Here is a 24290-nt window from a genome sequence, read left to right on the forward strand (position 1 = left end):
GTTTATAGAAATTTAATATACTTTATGCATATACATATATCGTACACAACAAATATGAATACATAAATAGCATTTTTGTCACCATTTGATGAATTTTCTGGTTTATAGAAATTTAATATACTTTTAAAATTAGTTGTATATAAATCAATGTTACATTTTCTGGTATGCCTCAGCAAATCAGTTCAGAGGCCTAAATGAATCCTTGCCCCCAAATCCATCTATTCAGTAACTCCTGAATTAGGAGCAGAGTGGTAAAATTCAGATATTTGACTTTGACAATTATTTCAGGCGACTCCAACAGAGCCTCCAGCAGCACCTGGGGCTCAGCCTGGCAGAAATTCACCCCCAGCTGCACATCCAGGGAGGAAAGGCCACGAGAAACAACTCAGGGCCAAGGAAAACATTTCCAAATTCAACTCTGACAAGATGGAAAAGCTTTTCCTCCGTCTGAGGTACAGAGACTGCAGAAGCCTCTAAACCCTGTGGATGTGTTTCCATTTTAGATCCATTTCCTAAAAATAAATAAATAAACAGGCTGGAGCAGCTCAGTCAATAAAATACATTATTTTTCTCCTAAGAACACCATCGGATGGTGCCTCCAAAGCTCTGCAATTGGACATTCTGGAGGAGCTTTGCCATCAGCAGGATGTTTCAGAAAATGCCCAAAAAGCAAGAAATTTAGGCAGTGTCTAATTACAGACAAGGTGGCTGCGGTTTGTTCTCCAGATAATAATTCTGTTTATTTCTATGTAATATTCTAATATTTATTTCATTAAATTTTAATTCCATTTAACCATTTCAGTAGCTTTTAGAGCCTAACTCTCCTTCATGTAAAACACAACCTTAACTTACATCTGTTCCAAAACTCATCCACGTGTGTGAACAGGGAAAATAAAGGAGAATTTCCCTTCATTGGAGTGGCTAAAAAACTGCTTTTTCCTCCAGTAAAAATCTGGATTTTTTTGCATATTCTGAGGCCACATCTCCAGGTGCAGGACTGGCATTTATATTTGAACTGAGCAAACAACAACAGCTAAGAGATTTTCAATAAATGGAAAAGATTAGCAAAAGACAACAGCTAAGAGATTTTCAACAAATACCCAAAGGTAATTCGGTAATAAAAAGGATATGAATGTATCAAAATTTTAATAGCTATTCTTCTAAAGAGATTAAAAGGACTTAAAATGTACAAGGCAGGTGTGGCACTAAATCGGAAGAGTGTTTTCCCTCTGTTTAGTACTACAAAGGTCTGCAGAGAAAAAAAGAAAGAGAGAAAGAGAGAGTTAATGCAGGAAAATCATAGCAGGAATTGTACAAAGCAGACAGAATTCCAAGGTTAAAAAAAATAGCATTTTCTGTTGGTTTTTATTTTGAATAATCTGCTTTATGAAGCTCCCATTAGGGTACAACACACCTGAACATCACAGGCATCACCCACCAGGACACCAGGGGTAATTCCACTCCAAAAATCCATTTATAATCTGAGATCCCGGCCAGGGCAGAAGGCAAAATTCCAAATTTCCCACCCAAGCCCCTCTTTGCTCTCCCACACCCCATTATTCCTTCCTAAGGATCCCCAGAGCCCCAGAACCAGACCTGGCACAGCCCCTGCTGGAATCTGACATGTAAAGAACTCTTAGAATTTGAGACTTGCAAGCTAAAATTTAATATTAAACACAGGATTTGATCTGAGACCTTGGAAAATGCCTTTAAACTTAAGTGTTAAAGGTAAAAATGTGGATTTAAAGTAGAGACACGTTAAGCTAAGTAAAGTTTGAAGTTTCAGAGTTTAGGATATAGAAAATAATAAAAGTAGTTACAGAGGTAAAGAAGGAGTTTAGAATATAGCACTATAGGTTTGTGTGTTATAACATGATTGGCTAAGAAAGTTTACATTGTAGTATGAGCCTACAACATGAAATATTTAAGGATTGGGTCAAAAATATAAATATCTTTGCTTTATTTAATTGGTTAATAACTCTTTAAAAGGCCTTGTAATTAAGGGTCTTGGACTTTCTGAGTTCTGCTGTAACAATGTGAGCTGAACTCATCCTTCTTATGCAAAAAATAAGCAAATAAAGTGCATCACTAAAAACAACACAAAGGTCTTGTCTCAAACTTATTCAAAACTGCCCACAGGTGAATTATCACACCTCCCAAATAACCACAACAAATCCTGCAGTTACAAATCCCTGGAAGGACAGACTGACAGGCAAAGAGGACCAACATGTGGGGGCAGCGCCTACAGGTCACCCACCATGCCCAGCACAGCATCTCACTGCTTCTCCCTACACAGCTGGTGAAAATGTGAGATTAATTCCTTCAATCAGAACCTGTGGAAGGAATTTCAGGTTCATTTCTCCATTTAGAACCTGTGGAAGGAATTTCAGGTTCATTTCTCCATTCAGAACCTGTGGAAGGAATTTCAGGTTCATTTCTCCATTAAGAATCTATGGAATGGATTTCAGGATGATTTCTCCATTAAGAATCTGTTGGAAGAATTTCAGGTTCATTGCTCCATTCAGACCTGTGGAAGGAATTTCAGGTTCTTTCTCATTAAGAACCTGTGGAATGGATTTCAGGTTCATTGTGGAAGGAATTTCAGGTTCATTTCTCATTCAGGACCTATGGAAGGAATTTCAGGTTCATTTCTCCATTAAGAATCTATGGAATGGATTTCAGGATGATTTCTCCATTCAGGACCTGTGGAAGGAATTTCAGGATGATTTCTCCATTCAGAACCTGTGGAATGAATTTCAGGTTCATTTCTCCATTAAGAACCCATGGAATGAATTTCAGGTTCATTTCTCCATTCAGAACCTGTGGAATGAATTTCAGGTTCATTTCTCCATTAAGAACCTGTGGAATGGATTTCAGGATGATTTCTCCATTCAGAACCTGTGGAATGGATTTCAGGATGATTTCTCCATTCAGAACCTGTGGAATGGATTTCAGGTTCATTTCTCCATTCAGAACTGTGGAATGGATTCCAGTTGTTACATCTGATTCAGAATTTTCATGCTCCATCTCCCTGAGCAGCACTGCCCCCCCAGGCAGCACCAGGGCCAACCTGGGGCTGTGGGTGCCTCACACCCAGAGCACCCAGAGGGGAAAATGCAATTTGTGAGCACTGAGAAGCCAAAGCCCTTTCCCTGGCCCCATTTTTCCTGTTTTTATGCCCTCCACGATGGCCCCAAAGCACAGCTGGGCTCACTGCTGTCTCCAACCCCAGCTGGCACAGCCCTGAGCTCAGAGCCAACCCCAGGGAATGCACCAGGGCTCTCTGCCAGCTCAGGCTTCCCCAGGAGACTCATCTTGGGAAATTTGTCATTTTCCTCGTCAATGGAACAACGTGTTTGAGCTCGTTTGGTTAAATTAGACCATTGAGCAGTAAATTATTTGCAAAGGAAATCAAAATCAGATTGTGGTTCAGCACGGAGAGAGGAAGGTTTGTTAGCAGAACCACTAATGCATCCCCAGCAAAAGCACTTTAAAGACAGCCCTGGACAGCTCTTAAATTGCAGCATCAAGAATTAATGACCAGATCACCTTGGCATGGGCAAACCTCCTAAAAGGCCCAAAGTTTTGCAAAATTGCCATTACAGAGTGCTCAGGGGACACCCAGTTCTAGGAATCAGCTCTCCCCCTGTCCCTGACACCAGAAACTCTCCAGGACTCACAACCCCTTCCTCTTGAAATCTCTTTAAAAATGATTTCCCAACTCTCCCACACCTTCTGGGCAATGACCCCTCCAGCAGGACCGTGCTGGACATTATGTGGGACAGGGGGAGCTGGGAGAAGCCAGGAACTTCCCAAAGCCCACAGTGCTGAGTGTCCACTCATCCCTTGGACATCTCCAGGGATGGGGACCCCAAACCTTCCTGGCAGCCCTTTCCAATGCCTGACCACCCTTCCCATGAACAAATCTAAGTTTTCATCATCCCACTGCCAACCAAACGTGCACTCCATGCTCTTCCTGCTCAGTCCCTCACCTGTTGTGTGACTGCACCTAAGGCAGCTCCTTGTTTTCTGCCCAGATTTCTCCTTTCACACCACAAACCCTCTTGAATTGCTCCTGCCTGTGAAGCCCATCACCCCTGGGCCTTTCAGCACAGCCCTCACACCAGTGAGGTGTCAGAATTCCAATCTGCTCCTGGATTACGACATCCACCATTCCCCTGTGCACCCTCTAAAACCCTGAGTAAATCTCCACTTGGTCTTGTCAATAGAAAGAAAAGCCCAAAAGCCAAGAAATGTTTGGCAATTTAAACCCTCTCCTAGCTTTCCATTCTGCTGCTGACATATTAAAACTCCATTTCAAAATGGCTGCAAGCTCTTAAAACATTTTCTGGAGCTGGGCCAAGAACATCCTTAAGAGCTTTTAAGACGTGCTGAAGCAAAGCTCAAAACTCAGAGGAAGGTGATACCTGGAAAAAGGTATTTTGCAGTCAGTTTAGGAGATGGTTTTGTCTGGTTGGACTCCCCAAAAACTCCACCCTCTTCAGTTTCCATCAAGTTCATCAGGACTCACCAAAACCTTCCTCATAAAAAGAAGGTTCCATAAAAAATCAATCTGCAAAACGATGACTGTGCTTGGGAGAGCAACAGAACCAACTGGGGGATGGCAAGAATCATTCCAGCTCCAGCAAGATTTGAAACATTCCTGCTTCCTGCAGGTTTGCCACCGAGCAGCTCTGCGATGGCTGGGGAGTGAGGGGGAGTGGGCAGGAGATTTCAGAAGCAAACAGCTTTGGGAACAGCCTCAGAACACACGGGAGCACATTCCTGCAGCAGTGGCTCCCTGGTGGCGTCCTGAGCGAGCCCCTGGGGCTGCTGGAGAGGGAATTCACAGCAAACTCGGCCACGCTGGGGGCTGAGCAATCACAGACACGAGCAGTGCTGAGAGCAGCCCTGGGCAGAAGGTTTGGGGTGCCCCAGGAGCCCCCGAGCCTGGGCTGAGCCCCTCGGAGACCCCAGCCCTGAGAGATGTGCAGCTGTTGGGAATTTGGCTGCTAGAGACTGGAAAAGTACAAAGCCGTGGCTAATTCCAAGTCCTGCACCTGTGTTGATAGCATGTCCTTGAGGCCTAGCTGTGGTATGATAACAAACAGTGAAAGAGACATGAGAAAAGAGAGATGTAACCCCTAAGGAATGAGGAAGAGTTGATGGTATAGTTTAACCAATAGATTGCTTGGCTTACAGAATATTCATAAGCTTATTACTCGCTGTATAAGTGTCTGATGCTCTCTTCAATAAACTGGAATTTGCTTATCACTCATATTGAGTGTCTGAGTCTCCCCTCACCGACAAACGGCTCGTCCCCGACAAAGGCCCTCATTTTCGGTGACATGCAGCTGCTGCAGGGAGCCCCTGATTTTTAAGCTTTAAGGACCTCACAATCTGTGCAAGGAAATCCACTCTGCCTCCTGGCCAGAAATAATCCTGCAGCCTTTCCCCCTCACGAGTGGGCCGCAGTTACTGAGGAGATGGGAGCAGATTCCACACTTGGCACGCCCTGATCCCAGCTCTGCATGCCTGCATCCACAGCACCAACAGCTCCATCCCACTCTGCCTTCCCTCCAACACCTGGAGAGGACTGCAGAACACGCCTGCCAGGGAATCCAACCTCCTTTCTCCACTCTTTCCCTTCCACGCTCACTTTTCCTGCTCCTCTGAAGCCAAAGTGGAAGAAAAAACACCATTAAAGCGCTCAAGATCTGAGAAAGGCAACGAGATGCTGGAAATAAGAATAAAGATCTGATTTTTGGGATGGTTCTGACTCTTCCCTCTGTTTTGGTGACTTCTCTGAAACGCAAACCCAGGAATGGTGCCGTGACCTTGCAGAGTCACCACGGCCAAGGCTCCTGAGGCACATCCCAGAGCCAGCCGTGCCTCCTGCAGCTGGTCCCTCACATCCCTGTGATTTTCCTGGGCCAAGGTGACATTCTGGACCCACAGGGCCCGTTTCCAAAGCTGGCATGTGACTTGACAAAGCTGCAAGTCACTCCCTTGGCACGAAGGCTCCGGAGAGATCCTCAGGTGCTTCTGTGGAGGCCATGGGTGACCTCAGACGTCCCAGCCCAGCCAGACCTCACCTGTGTGTGTGTGTGGACACTCCTCCTTTCCCCACTGAAATCCATCCACCTAAACCTGCCCACAGAATACCCAGGGACCTTCTGCTGCCTCATCTCTGCAGCCTTTGCAGGAGCAGGAGCACCTTCACCTCATCCTGCAGCAGGGATGGAATCTGAGGGAACTGGAAATGGAAGGTGCTGGAGGAGAACAACCCCAACCTGGCAAACACCATGTCCAGAGGGAAAGAACAGGGTCCAGAGGGAAAGAACAGGGTGAGGAGGGAAAGAACAGGGTCCAGAGGGAAAGAAAAGAGTCCAGAGGGAAAGAACGGGGTCCAGAGGGAAAGAACAGAGTCCAGAGGGAAAGAAAAGAGTCCAGAGGGAAAGAACAGGGTAAGGAGGGAAAGAAAAGAGTCCAGAGGGAAAGAACAGAGTCCAGAGGGAAAGAAAAGAGTCCAGAGGGAAAGAACAGGGTAAGGAGGGAAAGAACAGGGTGAGGAGGGAAAGAACGGGGTCCAGAGGGAAAGAACAGAGTCCAGAGGGAAAGAACAGGGTCCAGAGGGAAAGAACAGGGTAAGGAGGGAAAGAACAGAGTCCAGAGGGAAAGAACAGGGTGAGGAGGTGCTGAGGAGGGATGGGCTGGACCATGAATGGTTCAGAAGGAAAGAGAGGCGTAGAAGATGGAAAAACTTCCAAAATGGAAATCCTGGATGTGGGAATGAAAGAGGAAAATGGCCCTGATGTCTCAACAAACACTGAAGGATTTAAGGCCGTGAGGCTGCTCTGCTCCCCAGGCTGGGGCTGCTCACACAGAGTTTTTCCTGAATTTTGTTTGCACATGTGAACGAGAAAGTTCATGTACCTGTCTTTTGGATATGTGAATTGAAATGGTGTGGGTTTCCATAATAAAAATGGTCAACTATTGCTCCTACCCAGGAACTGGAAAGCCATTTCAAGTTGTAAAACAAGAAAACATGAAAAAATTCTTTCTGGTCCTTACACAGAGACAAAAAGGAGCTAAAGCAGCTCCCAAAGCTGCTGCCTGTGAGCAAAGGGATTCCAGATTCTCCTCAGAGCCATGATTTACCCCTCACGTCAAGACACTCAGGGGCTAGAATGTGTCCAGAGCTGGGAACAAGCTGAACTTGATCCTGGAGGTCTTTTCCAATTCAAGGATTCTGGGATTCTGTGACTCCCATATTGCAAAACTGAGCAGAGGAAAGAGCAGCACCTTGGACAAAACCATTGCTGGGCTACAAACCCAGGAGCTGTGACTGCCTGTGCCACGCTTCTGTTTCCAGGTCACACTGTTTCTCCTTTAAATATCAGTTTACAGGTGCTGGGAGGTTCAGCTGCTCTGTTAAAATGCAGTTTCAGTTTCCTCAGACCAAACCAAGATCACCGTGTCCTCCTGCAGGGGAAAAGCAACCAGCTGATTCGTCCCTGTGCACGCTGCAAAAGCAAAGACCTGTGATGCAAAACCTTCTGGAGAAGGGGAGAGAGAAAAAAAAAAAAAAAATCTTGGAAAACTTCCCATGATTCAAGCAGATTCGTAATTCCTGATGATTCAGAGAAGGGCCTTTTTTAATGGCCTTAAAAAAAAAATTCTTTGTGGAAAGTCACTGAGTGTTGGAAGCAGCAAGGAGCACTAAGGCAAGGCTGAGAGGGACAGGGAGGGAGCAGAGGATTCAGGGTGTGTGGGGAGGCCAGCGGGGCTGGGGGGGTTTGCTCCCATCTCCAGAACCTTCCCTGCATTGCCAGGGATGTGGCAGATGCCTTCAGGGAGGGAATGCAGCTCATGCCTGCCTCTCCAAATGGAAGGTTTATTCATAGCCCCGTGCTGGGAGGCGGGTGCGGCAGGAGGGGTGAGGGGGTTCCCTGCGCCTCCCTTTGGGGTCTGGGGGGGAATGGTGAGAGCCAGGGAGCTCTGCCCACTGCCCCTTCAGCACTGCCCCCTCCTTCGGCCAGAAAAAACAGGAATTGGCCCCATTCTCCCACCGACAGCAGCCCTGCACCTCACAGACACTGAGAGGCTCCAAAACTCCGGCAGTGGCACCACAGACATTCCTGTGGTGGGAAAAAGGGGCTGAGAGACCCTGGGAGTTCTCTTGGGAGGGTGGGCACAGGGTGCCAGGGAAGCTGTGGGTGCTCCTGCATCCCTGGCAGTGCCCAAGGCCAGGCTGGACAGGGCTGAGAGCAGCTGGGACAGTGCAAAGTGTCCCTGGCCCTGGCAGGGCTGGCACTGGATGAGCTTTAAGGTCCCTCACAACCCAAATCCTGGAATTCCATGACCTGCTCTCTCCAGAACCAGACTGGTTTAATAAAGACAAAATAGTTGTTTAATAAATAAAGAGTATTTCTGAGGATATCTGTCCTGGCTCAGGGCAAATTCTGGAGCCTAAGCTGCAGCTCCTGGTAGGGCATCTCCTGGAGGAGCACATCAGCTGGGCACCACGATGCCAAACACAGATCCCCAAATTTCACAGCCCTGCTCTGAGTCAGAACCTGCCCTCAGCACGCAGGACACAAGAATTAATTGACACAAACAACCATTAAATTAATCAGAGTAAAGAATGGTCAGTTACTCTCATCACTCCCCAAACTCAGCTGATTCCATGTCAACGATGCCCTGCCAGTCTCAGAGCCACTCCTGAGCGTGGCACAAACGTCTGTCCCAACAAAAACTGACCAAACTCACTGCTCACCCATGACAGAGATGCACACTCAGGCATTCTGAGCTCTGGGCAGCCCCAGCACAGCTCCTGTCACCCACCCAGCTCAGTGCAGCTCCCCAGAGGCACAGCCGAGCCTCACTCGAGATGGTGACTGCCTCAATTAGACTTGTATCAAAGAAAGCAATGAAATCAAACACTGAAGAACCTCAGTTTTGCCTTCTAATGAAATCAGTGACCATGCTCCTCATTCCATCACCAGTGGGTCCCTCCCCTTCATCCCCAGCAGAGTCTGCAACCGTTCCCTCATGACACCTTTTCTCCAAACTCCTCAGCACCCATAAATGCTTCCTGCCACATCACCTTAGACAAATAAAAATTAAGATGAAAGTGAGTTTAGTCTCCTTTTTTGCCACGATTCTGTGTCCCAGTGCTTCATAACCATCAACTTCAGACTGAATTCCACGTAAGTGATGAAATACACACTGAAACCCTTACTGTTACCCCTCCATTAAATTCTTCTTATTGCCCTGATGGTTCAAATTGGCACATTAGCACAACTTGAACTATTTTTAGTTTCCAGAGCTTGCTCTCCTAACTCCACCCTTAAAGACTGAGTGATAGAGGTGATAATATCAGAAAGAAAAATATATAAAAAATATATTATATATACAAAACAACCAAACCATCCCCATCCAAAACTCCCTTCCTTTATCTTCTGTTCAAGCCATAACCCAAACCTGTAAGCTCCCAAGAAAATAAAGGCGCTTTAGCAACTCCTTCCTTGCAGACTCACTTTCTGGGTCATATAATAAGGGTCAAAGTCCTCCAGTGGCACAGCAACCAGCCCTTTAGGGATGTCCCCGTAGATGAAAGGCAAATTCTTGCCCGCCTCAAGGTCACTGTTTGGTTTTGGTTTGCTGTCTTCATCGTCGTCCCGGTGGCTGCTGTCCTGCTTGGAGCGCTGCTTCTTCTTCAGCTCCGCGATGTGTTTCTCGATGTTGGCCAGGGACTCCGGAGTGAAGGGTTTAAAACTCTCGGGGCCTGGTGGTGCGAGCAGCCGCGCTGCCATCTTTTCATCCTGCAGCAGCTTCTTTAGAGATGTTGCAGCCCGGGCAGGTCAGCTCTGCGGGGAGAAAGCACGGGCACGGGGTGAGAGCGGCACGGGGAGCCCCGGTGCCCACAGCCCCGTGGAGGTGATGCCCTGGAACACAGCTGGGTAAAGAATAAAGGAGGGATTTATTATTGAAAAGGCCTTTACAGCAGCACAAGAGCCTGGCCATGGCACTTACTGTCCACCCAAGATGGCTCACTGGCTCTTGGCTCGCTGTCCACCCAAGATGGACTCAGAGTCATGAGATTTCGTACAATTATAAATTTTTATTTATACTCATCAAGCCCTAAGGGTGTAGATGACACCTTGAGGGGCACCCTGGAACAGAGCTAGACAGAGTTAAAGAATAAAGGAGGGATTTATTATTAAAAAGGCCTTTACAGGATCCGCCTTGGGCAGCACAAGAGCCTGGCCATGGCTCCACCCAAGATGGCTCATTGGCTCTTGGCTCGCTGTCCACCCAAGATGGACTCAGAGTCATGAGATTTCGTACAATTATAAATTTTTATTTATACTTGTCAAGCCCTGAGGGTGTAAATGACACCTTGAGGGGCACCCTGGAACAGAGCTAGACAGAGTTAAAGAATAAAGGAGGGATTTATTATTAAAAAGGCCTTTACAGGATCCACCTTGGGCAGCACAAGAGCCTGGCCATGGCTCCACCCAAGATGGCTCATTGGCTCTTGGCTCGCTGTCCACCCAAGATGGACAATAGTCACGAGATTTCATACAATTATAAATTTTTATTTATATTTATCAAGCCCTGAGGGTGTAGATGACACCTTGAGGGGCACCCTGGAACAGAGCTAGACAGAGTTAAAGAATAAAGGAGGGATTTATTATTGAAAAGGCCTTTACAGGATCCACCTTGGGCAGCACAAGAGCCTGGCCATGGCACTTATTGTCCACCCAAGATGGACAATAGTTACAAGTTTTCGTACAATTATAAATTTTTATTTGTACTTTTCAGGCCCTGAAGCTGTAGGTGATGCCTTGAGAGGTTCCTGGAACAGAGCTAGACAGAGTTAAACAATAAATTACAGATTTATTAAAAGGATATCCTCAAAGGATACACCTTGGGCAGCACAAGAGCCCAACTGTGGCTCTTGCTGTCCACCCAAGATGGACTCAGAGTCACGAGTTTTCATACAATTATAAATTTTTGTTTATACTTTTCAAACTTGTCTAAGGCTGCAGGTGATGCCTTGAGAGGTTCCTGGAACAGAGCTAGACAGAGTTAAAGAATTAAGCAAGGATTTATTGAAAGGATCTCCTCAATGGATACACCTTGGGCAGCACAAGGGCCTGGCCATGGCTCCACCCAAGATGGACACCAGTCATCAGTTTTCACACTTTTATAAGTTTTGGTTCATTTCTATATTGGGTTAATTGTCCAATTCCAGCTCCAGGTTATGCAGTCCCATCCTCACAGATTCCTCAATTCCCTGCTGTTTACACTTTTTGGGCCTGAAGCTGCAGCTCTTGGCTCTGGGGCTGGAACAGGATTGTTCTGTCTGACTGAGCTGTGAGGAGAACTGGCTAAAACACTTTCTATGAAGTTCATAGTTCTGTACCAGTGCAGCACAGCGTCTGGAAAAGATGAAAGCTCAAACTGAAGGCATCAGGGTGAGGAGCAAACCTGCTGGTTTCACCCCAAAATGAGCTCCAGGCACGTGCACACCATGGCTGAACCCACCTTCAGTGCCCAAGGTGCCACCTCAATGAGCTCTACGAGCAAGAGGCACCTTGTGGGATCTCCCCAGCCCCACTGGGCCCTCCTGAGCACAAACTATTCTGGAAAAACCACCCAGAGAGGCAACTCGATGCTCACAGCAGAGCTGGGAGGAAGTTGGTTCCCCCAAAGGCAGCCGCCCACCAGGGCTCTGCAGCTCCGCTCCCCGTGCCAGCTCCAGGAGCAGCAGCAGCAATGGCAGCAATGGCAGGAATGGCAGGAATACCCTGCACTTGTGAGCTGCTGCTGCTGCCTCGGCAGCCTGTTCTCACTCCGAGAGGCCAAGGGAGACAGGGATGACAGAAACCCTGCACTGATGCAACAGCACTGCAGTGCTGCAGGCTGGAAGGGAACCCAGCCCCGGCACGGTGCTCAGGGAGGGACCCGAACACCAAATCCAACAGGAGAGGCACAAAAACCATGAGAATATGGCACAAAAACTGTGAGGATATGGCACAAAAACCATGAGGATATGGCACAAAAACCATGAGGATATGGCACAAAAACAGTGAGGATATGGCACAAAACATGAGGATATGGCACAAAAACATGAGATATGGCACAAAAACCGAGAATATGGACAAAACTGAGATATGGCACAAAACCAGTGAGGATATGGCACCAAAACCATGAGGATATGGCACAAAAACTGTGAGGATATGGCACAAAAACCATGAGGATATGGCACAAAAACCGTGAGGATATGGCACAAAACCAGTGAGGATATGGCACAAAAACCAGTGAGGATATGGCACAAAAACCATGAGGATATGGCACAAAACCATGAGGATATGGCACAAAAACCATGAGGATATGGCACAAAACCATGAGGATGTGGCACAAAACCAGTGAGGATGTGGCACCAAAACCATGAGGATTGGAACAAAACCAGATTGCACAAAAATGAGGATATGGAACAAAACCATGAGGGTATGGAACAAAACCATGAGATATGGCACAAAACCATGAGAATATGGCACAAAAACTGTGAGGATATGGCACAAAAACCATGAGGATGTGGCACAAAAACTGTGAGGATGTGGCACAAAAACCAGTGAGGATATGGCACAAAAACCATGAGGATATGGCACAAAACCAGTGAGGATATGGCACAAAACCAGTGAGGATATGGCACAAAAAATGAGGATATGGAACAAAAACCATGAGGATATGGCACAAAACCAGTGAGGATATGGCACCAAAACCAGTGAGGGTACGGCACAAAACCAGTGAGAATATGGCACAAAAACTGTGAGGATATGGCACAAAAACATGAGATATAGCCAAAAACCATAGATATGCACAGAAATGAGGATATGGCACAAAAACCAGTGAGGATATGAAATGGGATATGGCACAAAAATGAGATTGCACAAACGTGAGGATATGGCACAAAAATCTTGAGGAAATGGCACAGAACAAACCCTAGAGCTGTCTGGAATAGGGTCCCTCAAGCAAGGAAAAAGATCAGCAGTAAGGTCAGATCTTTTAAGGCAACACAAACACAGCATCCAAATAAATATTAAAGATCTGGAGGAAAAAAAAATGACTTTCAGATTCCTTGGAAACTACGAAATTGTTAAAATTCAGCTATTTCAGCACGAGGTCAAGCACGCCCAGCCTGCCCAGGCCATGGGGATGGAGCTGAATTCACGTGGGAGGAGCTCAGGGAAGCTGAACTCAATTCTCTGGAGTGCAGTGGGCTTCAGGAACAAATAAAACCCAATAAATAAATAACTGAGTCCTTGGGAAGAATACCTGGAGATCCTCAGCACAGCAATTCCAAAGCTGGAACACCCAGTGCAAATCATTCAGAGGGAACTCAGGTTATCCCTTGCAACTGCTGTGACACAACCTTTACACCCTGATCCACACACATCAACCTGAAACTCCACCACACTCTCAAATGCTCTTCCCAGCTCAGCTTTTATTTGGAAATCCAAAAAATCCTGGAGTACACATCTCCCTCCTTATGTAATTCCAGAGTTTGGGATTCTCTTCCTATAAAACTGACTGGGTATTTCTACAGCAATAATAGTAAAGACTCAAAAAAGATGGCAAGAAGGGGAGAGAAGGGCCAGGATCTTGGTCACAATATCTCTGAGAAATCACCAAATGGCCTGCTGATATTAAGGAAAATTAATTTATTCTATTCTTGCAGCATTTGCATGCATTTAATTACCAAATTTCCCACATACTGTGAAACTATAGAGCAGCATTGGGGATGTGGTCTAATTGAATGGCACAGATAAATATGTAAGGCCTGAATTTAGAAACCAAAGTAGCTCAGGGACACAGCATAAAAAAGGGAATAAATGAAGGCATGAAGGAATTTGTGCAAAATTACACAACCCACAACTGGAGGCACCAACTCAGCTGAGGAAAAAACAAAACCAAACCCAACAAACCAACACCACTCCCCAAATCTGGTTCACAGCTGCACATGGAGGCAGCTGCTCCACATTTGGGCATTTTGGAATTACTTACAGGGCTGTTTCTTAACAGGGACCTGAGGGTCTCTCCCCTTGGGATGGTTTTGCTCTGACTTCATTTGTTTTCCCAATAAATTATCCCCATTAAGGTAATGGGCAAAGCAAGATGTGTGTAAGATTTCTCATCTTCATCAAGGAGAAACTTCCACAGCTGGCAAAGCTTCTGGAAGCTAAAAACCTTGTAAATGTGATTTCCCAACCAGGAATGGCCCTGCTGGGATTGATGGATGAACCCCAGCATTTCTTTTGGCCCTTCCCACATCAGGTTTTTCAACCTGTAACAAGAGAAACGCCCTGAAAACTGTGACACGTTTTTTTTCCCAATTTTACCCAAAACTGCACTGGGAGCATCACCACGCTGCCAAAATCAGCAGTGACAGAGACTCAGCATCCAGGTGAGCTGCAGAGGAGGGGACTGGGTTAGGGATCCATGGATCCCTGCACTGGGAATTCATCCTGGGAGCTTGGATTTGGGGGCACACAACGCACACATCGCTCAAATGCCAGAGATTTTCCACCAGAAACTGCTGCACTGAGGTGCCCAGTTGCTAAGACTTAATTATTTTTTTCTAAATGTTCCCAGCAGTCCATTTACTGGTACATTATGAAATATTCCAATAAATTATTCAAGCTGATCATCAAAATAAATTAAAAAACACTTTTGAGGCAATTTCCTTGCTTTAATACACTTCTTCCTTTATTAATTACCACGAGCCAGCCATTCACAGTGTGTCTTTGAGGCAGAGAGAGCTTCTGTGTGAATTTTTTATAGAACCCACATGGACACAGGTGCCTCTTGATTCCAACGTGAGGACTGAGGCAGGAAGGAAAACGTGGTGTAGATGAACAGCAGCCTGAAATCCTGCTGAGGAAAGCCTAAAAAGCTCCAAGCAAACCCAAAATATCCACCCATGGGGAAATCCATGGCTGGAAGTGGCTTTCAGCCTCAAATCCCCACCTGTCCTGTGCCCAGAACAGGCAAATTTTATCAATGGAAAGGCTCAGAGTTGTGACCAGCAGCAGTGAAGGAGGGAACTTTCCTTTAGGAAAGCTCTCATGGCACGTTTGATGCTACAAAGTGGAAGAAAAAGGAAATATTTCCACTCCCAAGCAGCATTTATTGCCTGGTGCTGGGTGTTTCCCCAGCCTGTGTAAAACCTGGTGGAAGTTCCCAGTGCTGGGCTCAACAAGAGAGGCCCAGGGCAGACTTGGGACAGGGCAGGGAAATGCTCATGGTATTGAAATGGCCACCAAGGCCTGAACTTGGACACACACACCTCTAAAGGTAAAGAAAATTAACAAGAATGTACAGAGGAAACAGAAGAAGCAACCAACAGCAAAGGAAAATATTGGAATCATCGAATGGTTGAGTGGTTTGGGTTTGAAGGGACTTTAAAGTTCATTTTGTTCCACCTCCTGCCATGGGCAGGGGCACCTGCTGCCACCCCAGGCTGTTCCAAACCCTGGCTAACCTGGCCACACAGAAAACATTAATTAACAACACTTCAATGAAAACTGACTAAAGATGGATTCCTGCAGGTCCTCACTCCCTCCCAGCAGCTGTGTGCCTTCAGTAACATCCCTCAGTAAGCCACAAGAATCAGAACTAGTTAATCCTAGTTAATTAATTAATCCCCAGTTCCCTATTCTGTCCTCACTCAAGGCCAACCTGTGTTTATCCCCAAGCTCACACAGAACTTGGAAGTTCACAAATGAAACAACCTGAAGTGCTCCAACCTCCCCCTTTTAAATTCAAACTTCTGAACAATGAACTGTTCAAAACAGCTTTTGTGCAAGAGTTCAGCCACTAACCCAAATTTAATTCCTTGTTCGGTTCACTCAGCCCATCCATGACCCATAAAACAGGAGTCACGGAATGGTTATTTTACACCATAATTTTGGGGGAGTTAATTTCTTGTTGTGGAGCGCTCAGATGGTTTGAGTACAAAGGGGGGAGAATAAACAACCCCCTTGGAGTGCTCTGTTAAAATTTCTGTATGCTGGCACACAAGCCAGGTTTCCCTGTGGAGGGACACTTTTCTTCCCTCCTAATCACCCCCTAATATTTGGTCAGACAAACCAAATATTATATAACCAAATATATAATAATATTAATATAATATATAATATAATATATAATATATATATACAATATAACCAAACCCTCCACTAATGTCAGCTATTCCTGGTTGTTTTGACACCACCATCCTGCCCCTGATTTCACCCAACAGGGCAGAGTTCTCCAGCAATTAAAGGTTTATTTCCACAACTTTAAGACCACCTGTGTAACTATTCCTGTAACTTTAACACCATTTTTTGGACAATTCAGCAATGTTATGCAGTACCCAACAAACATTCCTCCCCAAATCACCTCTCAGCAGAGTTCATTGTAAACTCCTCACACACTTTCTGGCTGGGGCAGAAGTGCAAGAAGCATGGAATGGGAATTTCAGAGGGTGGCAACACCTCTGAATTTTGAAAGGAGCAAAGTCCAAGCTTTGGCTGCTCATTCTCCTCAAAATCTCCCATTTTCTGGAGTGCTCCATCAGGCAGGAATAACAGCTACAGGACAAGGCTGAGGGAAGGGAAGGCAGAACAATTGGAGCAGCATTTCAGGACAGAATCCCAGAATCAGTGAGGCTGGAAAAGTCCATCCAGCCCATCCTGTGACCAATCCCCACCGTGTCACCCGCCCAGGGCCATGTCCAGTCATTCTCTGGCCACCTCCAGGGACAGGGACCCCACCAACCTCTGCACAGCCCCTTCCAAGGCCTGACCACTCTTTCTGTGAAGAAACCCCTCCTGAAAAGGAGATTTTTGCCTAAGCCAGAAGAACACGTGAAGTGTTAAAAGGCAGGCTGGAAGCTGAGCTCATGGCAGGGAGGTTTTGTAATACACTCCTGCAGCAGGAAGCCACTTCTTCCCTGCTTGAATTCTCCACCTCTGCACAGAAATGGGATAATGAGGCACAAGAGGGGCAGCCCAAGCATTCCTGAACCCCACCAGATTCCAGCCAGTGTCCCACAAGGAGCAGCTCTCCACCCCACCATCACCAACACGAGCCACCTCACGCCTTTCCTCTCTGAAATTACTCCCCTGTGCTTGTTCCCAACTCCTTTTGTTGTTTCACTGCTCCAGCTCTAAGCCAGCCCATCGCTCTGAACTCAACAATAAATTATTGATCCTGTCGATGTCAATGGAGCTGCAGCAGCCTGGGGAAGGCGATCGATGCTCAAGGGCCACCATGTGACAGCAGGGGCCCATGGGGCCACACAGCCCCGGGGCCACCTCTGAGCCATTGAAAAACAGCAACATCGAGATGGAAACCCAGACCAGGTCATTTTAATGAAAAACTCACTTGGGCAGCCCCACCACCAAGCACAGACACGGCACCAAACGGGAGGAGGATGATGCTGTGATTTATGGTTTGAAGCTACTTCATTTCCATTCAATGCTGACTTTGTTTCTGCTTTATTTAACAGAATGAAGGCACAGCCATGCTCCATTTCCCGAGGCACGTGATCGCTCGCCCTCCTGCCTATTAGAAACCTCCTCCCACCAAATAGCCACAGGATTATAATTGTTCCACCGAGCAGCACAGTATCTATACCATGATCTACATCTAAGCCATACATACAAGCTTATATAACTGATTAAATTATCTGTGATGGCTCCAGGTCCTCCACCCTGAGTGAACAACACTGCAGAAGCACCCGAACACGATAAGATGATCAAAGAAACCTTTGGGCACGTTGTTAGTTTTACATAAAACACCAAAGTGAAGAACAGGGACTTTCTAAACACACAAAGGGTGGAAAACGGGAGTACTGGGGCTATGGAAGGCCTTAGGACAGACCCAGCAGGGAAAGGTCCCAACGGAGTGCAGGGGCTTGTTACTCCCAAAGCCACCAACTCCCCACGCCCAGGGCTATGCAGAGACCCTAAACAGCTCCAGCAACTTTATGTGGCTGCCCTGAAGAGATGCAGAGGGCGGTGACGGCCCGAGGGGACAGGCATGGGCACAGGGAGTGTCCCATGGGCACCTCCAGCCTCACCCACACCTTCTGTTCCCGAGCATCACTGCAGGAACCGACCCCAGAGCTCCCCAGAACCTCCATCACCCACACAGGAGGACAGGGCCATTTCCAGGCCCCATCCCTCTGTAAAACCACCGCGGTCCCGCTTTCCTCCCTTTCCGCCTCTAAAGGCAGCGGAAAGAGGGGGACAGGGACCCCGCGCCCCCCCCCGTTCCTCACAATTAAAGCCTCCCGGTGTGAAAAGAGGACGTCCCGGTCACGGCTCCCGGTGCGGGCGGAATGCTGCAGTGTGCCAGGGCCGGGTTAGCCGGGCACACGCGGCCCCAGCCCAGCCGGAACCCGCCCCACCTGCGCGGCCCCTCAGGGGGCTCCCGCCGGCCGCTGCGACACCGCACGGGGCGGGCGGGGATGATCCTCCCACAGCCGGGATCACCCTCCAGAATTCAGCTCCAGGGCCCGAGGGTCCGGCTGCAGCTGCTGCCCCTCGCACACGCTCGCTCCCCTTGCCAGACTTTCCGACTTCACCCCGGATCATCCGCAGCCGCTGCCGTGGAGCAGCTCCCGGTGTCCCCACCCCCACATCAGCTGGGCATCGGTTTGCACCAGAACGCAGGGGGAGGGGAGGAAGACACCCAGATTTTTTAATAGAAAAACCTCGTGAATGTGCAATTCCCTCCCAGCAGGAAGGGGAAAAAATAATATAAACCAAATCTGCCCTCACCATCCCCCCCAAAATCTGTGGCGGAAGGGAAGAGGGAAGGAAGATGCACAACCACGGTGCTGACCCAACATCTGGGTCAGCTGGAACACCAACACTGCCCCAAGCATCCCCCTGACCATCTCCCCCCGCCAAAAAAAACCCCTCCTGTCCTCCAAAATCTCCCGTCCCTGGGAGGGGAAGCTCTGCATGCCGAGCGGTGGGAGCAGGGGGTGGCGGAGGGACAGAGCAGCGCTGCAGCGAGGGCCGAGGGGGAAGGGACATCCAGGAGAACTCGGGCTCTCCCTTCCTACAGTGCACAGAGCGCGGCCCCGAATTTGGGGCGTGGGAGGAGGGTCCCGTGAGCCCCCCAGGCTGTGGGGTGGAGGGCAGGTGGAGGAGGGATGGAGGCACGGATGCAGGGAGGGATGCAGGAACAGACGGAAGGATGGAAGGACGGGGCCCAGACGGGGCTCCGGCTCCAGGGTGGGCGCAGGGGGCGGTTGCCCCTTCCCAGAGCCAGCCCGCCGGCCGGGGGACGCTGATCCCGGCCCGGCACCGTCCCCCCACTCCCCGCAGGGCCGGGGGCCTCGGGCTGCGGCGGACGGACCCTCCCCGGCCGGGGCAGCGGTGCCGGAGCCCCGCGGGCAGCGCTGAGTGGGCACAGAACCAGCCCCCGGAGCCCCGTCCCCGGGTGCGGGATGCCCGGGCATCCACCGAGGGGATGGCTGAGAAGGGGCAAGGCTCCGGGACCCCCGTCACGGGGCGGATTTGGGGCTGGGGGCTCCCCAGGCCCTCCCCGCCGCACCGCCCCACAAGCCGCCTCCGGTGTCCCCGGGGCTCTCCGGGCCGCGCTCTGCGGCAGAGCCCCCGGGGGAGCCGTGCCAAGGCTACGGGGGGGATGGAGCCAGCAGGACAGCAAGCGAGGGGAGCCGCGGCTGGAGCCCGCGGGGGTCTCGGGGGCTGCGACTCACCGTGTCGGGCGGGCTCAGCGCGGCCCCGGCGCGGCGCTGCCGGACTGCGGCGCGGGGGGAGCTGCGGGAGGGACTGCGGGTGTCGCCATCTTGGTGCGCTCCCGGCGCTCCCCCCGCCCGGCCGGCCCGGCCCCCGCCCGCCCCGCGCGCGCCGCAGGGGGGCGCTCCGGAGGCACCGCGAGCGGCGCGGGGGGAGCGGGGAAGCCCCGGGCCCGGCCCGCCGGCGGCATCACTGGTACCGGTGTGTCCGCCGGCAGCATCACTGGTACCCGGGTGTCCGCCGGCAGCATCACTGGTACCGGTGTGTGTGTCCGCCGGCAGCATCACTGGTACCGGTGTGTCCGCCGGCAGCAGCGCCGGTACCGGTGTGTCCGCCGGCAGCATCACTGGTACCGCTGTGTCCGCCGGCAGCATCACTGGTACCCATGCGTCCGTGCTCAGCATCATCGGTACCCATGCGTCCGTGCTCAGCATCATCGGTACCTGGGTGTCCATCGGCAGTATCACTGGTACCCATGTGTCCGTGCTCATCATCATCGGTACCCGTGTGTCCGCCGTCAGCAGCATCCCTGTATCCATCACCAGCACCCCTGTGCCCATCACCATCCTCAGCATCCCTGTGCCCAGCACCAGCATCCCTATATCCATCATCATCATCGGTATCCGTGTCCATCAGCAGCAGCAGCATCCCTGTGACCATCACCACCATCAGCATCCCTGTGTCCATCACCATCATCCTTGTGCCCATCACCACCATCCCTGTGCCCATCACCAGCAATCCCTGTGCCCATCACCAGCAATCCCTGTGTCCATCACCATCATCCCTGTGTCCATCACCAGCATCCCTGTGCCCATCACCACCATCAGCATCCCTGTGTCCATCACCATCATCCCTGTGCCCATCACCACCATCCCTGTATCCATCACCAGCATCCCTGACCTGCCCCTTCCCATCACCAGCATCCCTGTGTCCATCACCACATCCCTGTGACCATCACCACCATACCCTGTGCCCATCACCACCATACTCCTGTGCCATCACCACCATCCCGTGCCCATCACCATCATCCCTGTGTCCATCACCAGCATCCCTGTGCCCATCACCACCATCCCTGTGTCCATCACCAGCATCCCTGTGTCCATCACCAGCATCCCTGTGCCCATCACCACCATCAGCATCCCTGTGTCCATCACCAGCATCCCTGTGCCCACCACCAGCATCCCTGTGCCCATCACCACCATCAGCATCCCTGTGTCCATCACCATCATCCCTGTGCCCAGCACCACCATCATCATCAGCATCCCTATGTCCATCAAGATCACCAGCATCCCTGTGTTCATCACCATCATCATCATCCCTGTGCCCATCACCCACCATCATCCCTGTCTGTGTCCATCACCATCACAATCATCCCTGTGTCCATCATCATCATCATCACCCGTGTCCACTGTCATCATCATCCCTGAGTCCACCATCATCCCTGTGCCCATCACCATCATCACCGTCACCCCGTATCCATTACTGCCTGTATTTGGTGCACCACAGAGTAATCAAAGCTTGGACTCCATCTTGGAGGTCTTTTCCATAAACGATTCAGTGATTCCCACTGCTCAATCTGTTTGTAGCTGCCACAAGGTGGAGGCATGAAGATACAACAGAGATCATTAATGAAGCACCTAATTACTGCTGGCTTTAATTTGCTTTATTGCCACCAGAGGGAAGTGGAGACACACTGGTGGCTTTCCCAGGAAAGCAAAACTCCAACACACCCCCAGCAGAACTGTTCCAAGGTTATTAGGGACCACTCATCCCTAGGGTATGAGGGACCTTGGATCCTCCTGCCACCAGGAGCAGAGCTGTCACCTGTTAATGGCTGATCCACGCTGCCACCAAATCCTTTGGAAAACTGTCAACTGCAAAGCTGACAAAGTCTTCCACAATGTGTTTGTGGAGTGCTCAGTGTTGATTCGACCCACATAAAAACCCAAACTCCACATGCTGCACGCAGAACTAATGAGTTAATAAATTGTTTTATCTCTGTCCATGATTCCCGTCAGTCTGGAGGATCACTGTGAGCCCGTTCTCACCCACCAAAAGATTTAAGGTGTCCTCAAACTGCAAAGACTTAAAACTGCTGTTCAGAGAGAGCACAGAGCTGCTGAGCAAACCCAGCAGCTCCCAGCAGCTGGAAATTCAACTCCCTAACAACTCTGAACTGAAACATTAATCAAACCCCTGACAAAATTCCTGCAGAGATCCGGAGCTCGGCTGAGCTTCGAGGGCAGCGCAGGCTGCTTTAAGAGACGAGACTGTACCCGGAACTGAAGGAGGGCACTTGCAGAACTTTGCCTGGGGTTGCACACCAAGTTGTGCTGCCCAGCTTGTCCCGGCTTGGGAACAAACTGGCAGCTCCTCCCCTGGACTCTGGTCACTGCTTGGCAGCACCTGCACTGTTCAGTCCTTGCCTGTGACCGGACTGAGAAATCAGCTGGAGAAAAGCGTCCACCAGAGCAACCCAAGCAGCTGAATGTACTCTGAGAGGACACAAATGCAGCTCTGACTGCTCTGCCTCACAGGAGAAGCAGTTCTGCTCTGCACGGCTCCTCTGCCCACGCTGAAAATGCCAGAGGCCACTGCAAGCGCCCTCCTGCTCCGTGCTGGCCTGGCGCTGCTGGCCTGGCCCGTCTACCTGCTGTCCTTCCTGGGCATCTGGGAGCCTTTCTGCAAGAAGGTCTTCTTTCCTTTCTTCTTAGAGAAGATTTCTGGAGCTCACGAGAAGAAATCAAAGAAGTACAAGCAGGAGCTCTTCCGCAACCTGCCCGACTTCAGGGGCCCCTCGGGGGAGCTGCGGCTGCTGGAGATCGGCACCGGCAGCGGCTCCAACTTCCAGTTCTACCCCGCGGGCTGCAAAGTCACCTGCAGCGACATCAACCCCAACTTCCAGGAGGGCCTCTCCAGGAACATGAAGAAGAACCAGCACCTGCACTACGAGCAGTTCCTGGTGGCCGCGGGCGAGGACCTGGGGCAGGTGCCCAGCGGCTCGGTGGACGCTGTGGTTTGCACCCTGGTGCTGTGCTCGGTGCAGAGCGTCAGCAGCACCCTGAGGGAAGTGCTCCGAGTGCTCCGGCCGGTGAGTACCTGCAAAAAACCTCTTATGAACCTTAGCTTCTGCTCTAGAGGTACCATGAGCAAGGAAAGGGGGAAAAGACCAAAAAAACCCCCAAAAAAACCTTCCAAAAACCATTAAAAGACTCCCTAAAACCATTTAAAACCCCCCCAAAACAATCCAGACAAACAATAAACAAGTGAAAAAGAGTTGGTTTGAGCTCAAAACAGACTTTCAGCCTTTAAAGTAGCATTTTCATAGAACTACAGAATGGTTTGGGCTGAGAGGGACCTTAAAGATCATTTAATTCCAAAAAAACAGTCATGTTAGCAACTAATTGAAACAAAACCACAACAAACTGTTGCTAGAATAAAAGAGGGATCAAATAAGTCAGTCCTTTGTGCTTTTTGAATGGGCATTTTGGATCTCTGGACATTTTCCTTCTTTCATTAATTCCAGCTAACGGAGGGAAGGGAAAAAGGAAAGGGAGAAGGGAAGGAGGGGGAAGTGGGAGCCGCTCGGTGTGACCCCCACACCCGCTGTAAGAAGACTCTGTGTTCCCAGGGAGGAGCTTTCTATTTCTTGGAGCACGTGGCCGCTGAGCATTCCAGCTGGACGTATTTTTGGCAGCAAGTCTGTTACCCAACTTGGAAACTCGTCTTTGCTGGATGCTGCCTCACGAGAGAGCTGTGGAAGAATCTGGAAGAGGCAAAGTTCTCCGAGCTGAAGATACAGCACATCAGCGTGGCGTTGCCCTGGATGCCCATCGAGCCGCACATCGTGGGCTACGGGGTGAAGTAACCCCTGTCCTGCCCCCCTGTCCCCCAAAATTCCTCATTGTGACCCACACACCCAGCACAGCACAGGCTCCTCCACATGTACCCATATCAGTAACACTTGAATCAGAAACCAAACTGTCAGGCGAGAAGAGAGGGTCAATTTCCTGAGTGTCTCTGAATCACACAATCAAACAAAGTTGGAAAAGCCCTTTTGGATCACAGTCCAACAGTAACTCAGCACCAGCACCGTGTTCACCACTAAACCACGTCCCCAATGCCACACCCACGGTTTTTGAACACTTCCAGGGATGGGCACTCCACCACTGCCCCAGGCAGCCTGTGCCAGGGCCTGACAGCTCTTTCCATGAAGAAATCTTTCCTCTTATCTAATTAAACCTCCCCTGGTATACCTTGAGTTTCCTTCCCGAATGAAGCCTTGGCACTGCTGACCCTGCCTTGCTAGAACCCAGTGCAGCCAGGGAGGTTCCCAGGACAACAAAAACCAGCCGGGGAAGCAGAAAATAAATGTATTAATGGAAGGGGACTGCTGTCTGTGCTGGTTGACTCTGTAACAGGGATCCTTCAGGTGCTCCCCAGCTGGGTGGCATGTCA

General features: G+C 49.7%; 2 protein-coding genes across 3 annotated transcripts in view; one reads left to right on the forward strand and one right to left on the reverse strand.

Moving 5' to 3' along the window:
* Positions 1-19912, reverse strand: part of SCN8A (sodium voltage-gated channel alpha subunit 8) — a 63907-nt gene extending 43995 nt beyond the window's left edge. For both annotated transcript variants that reach the window (XM_064734931.1, XM_064734933.1), the window contains exons 1-3: positions 19793-19912; positions 9543-9872; positions 1130-1249 (exon numbers count right to left, since the gene is read on the reverse strand). In XM_064734931.1, coding sequence (XP_064591001.1) covers positions 1130-1249; positions 9543-9818 — 396 coding nt within the window. In that variant the 5' untranslated portion in view covers positions 9819-9872; positions 19793-19912. The remainder of the gene's footprint in view (positions 1-1129; positions 1250-9542; positions 9873-19792) is intronic.
* A 2163-nt stretch (positions 19913-22075) lies between these two features.
* LOC135459225 (thiol S-methyltransferase TMT1A-like) lies at positions 22076-24222 on the forward strand. The gene is made up of 2 exons (XM_064734976.1): positions 22076-22923; positions 23464-24222. Exons 1-2 carry the CDS (start codon positions 22414-22416, stop codon positions 23698-23700), a joined length of 747 nt encoding a protein of 248 aa, XP_064591046.1. The 5' UTR covers positions 22076-22413; the 3' UTR covers positions 23701-24222.
* Positions 24223-24290: the final 68 nt, after the last annotated feature.

Source organism: Zonotrichia leucophrys, chromosome 29 (assembly GCF_028769735.1).
Source record: "Zonotrichia leucophrys gambelii isolate GWCS_2022_RI chromosome 29, RI_Zleu_2.0, whole genome shotgun sequence".
In the NCBI taxonomy this organism is placed as follows: Eukaryota; Metazoa; Chordata; class Aves; order Passeriformes; family Passerellidae; genus Zonotrichia; species Zonotrichia leucophrys.

Coding starts and splice junctions, on each gene's coding strand:
- LOC135459225 (XM_064734976.1), top strand. CDS start 22,414: ATGCCAGAGGCCACTGCAAGCGCCCTCCTGCTCCGTGCTGGCCTGGCG. Junction 22,924..23,463: donor TGCTCCGAGTGCTCCGGCCG/GTGAGTACCTGC, acceptor CTGTGTTCCCAG/GGAGGAGCTTTCTATTTCTT.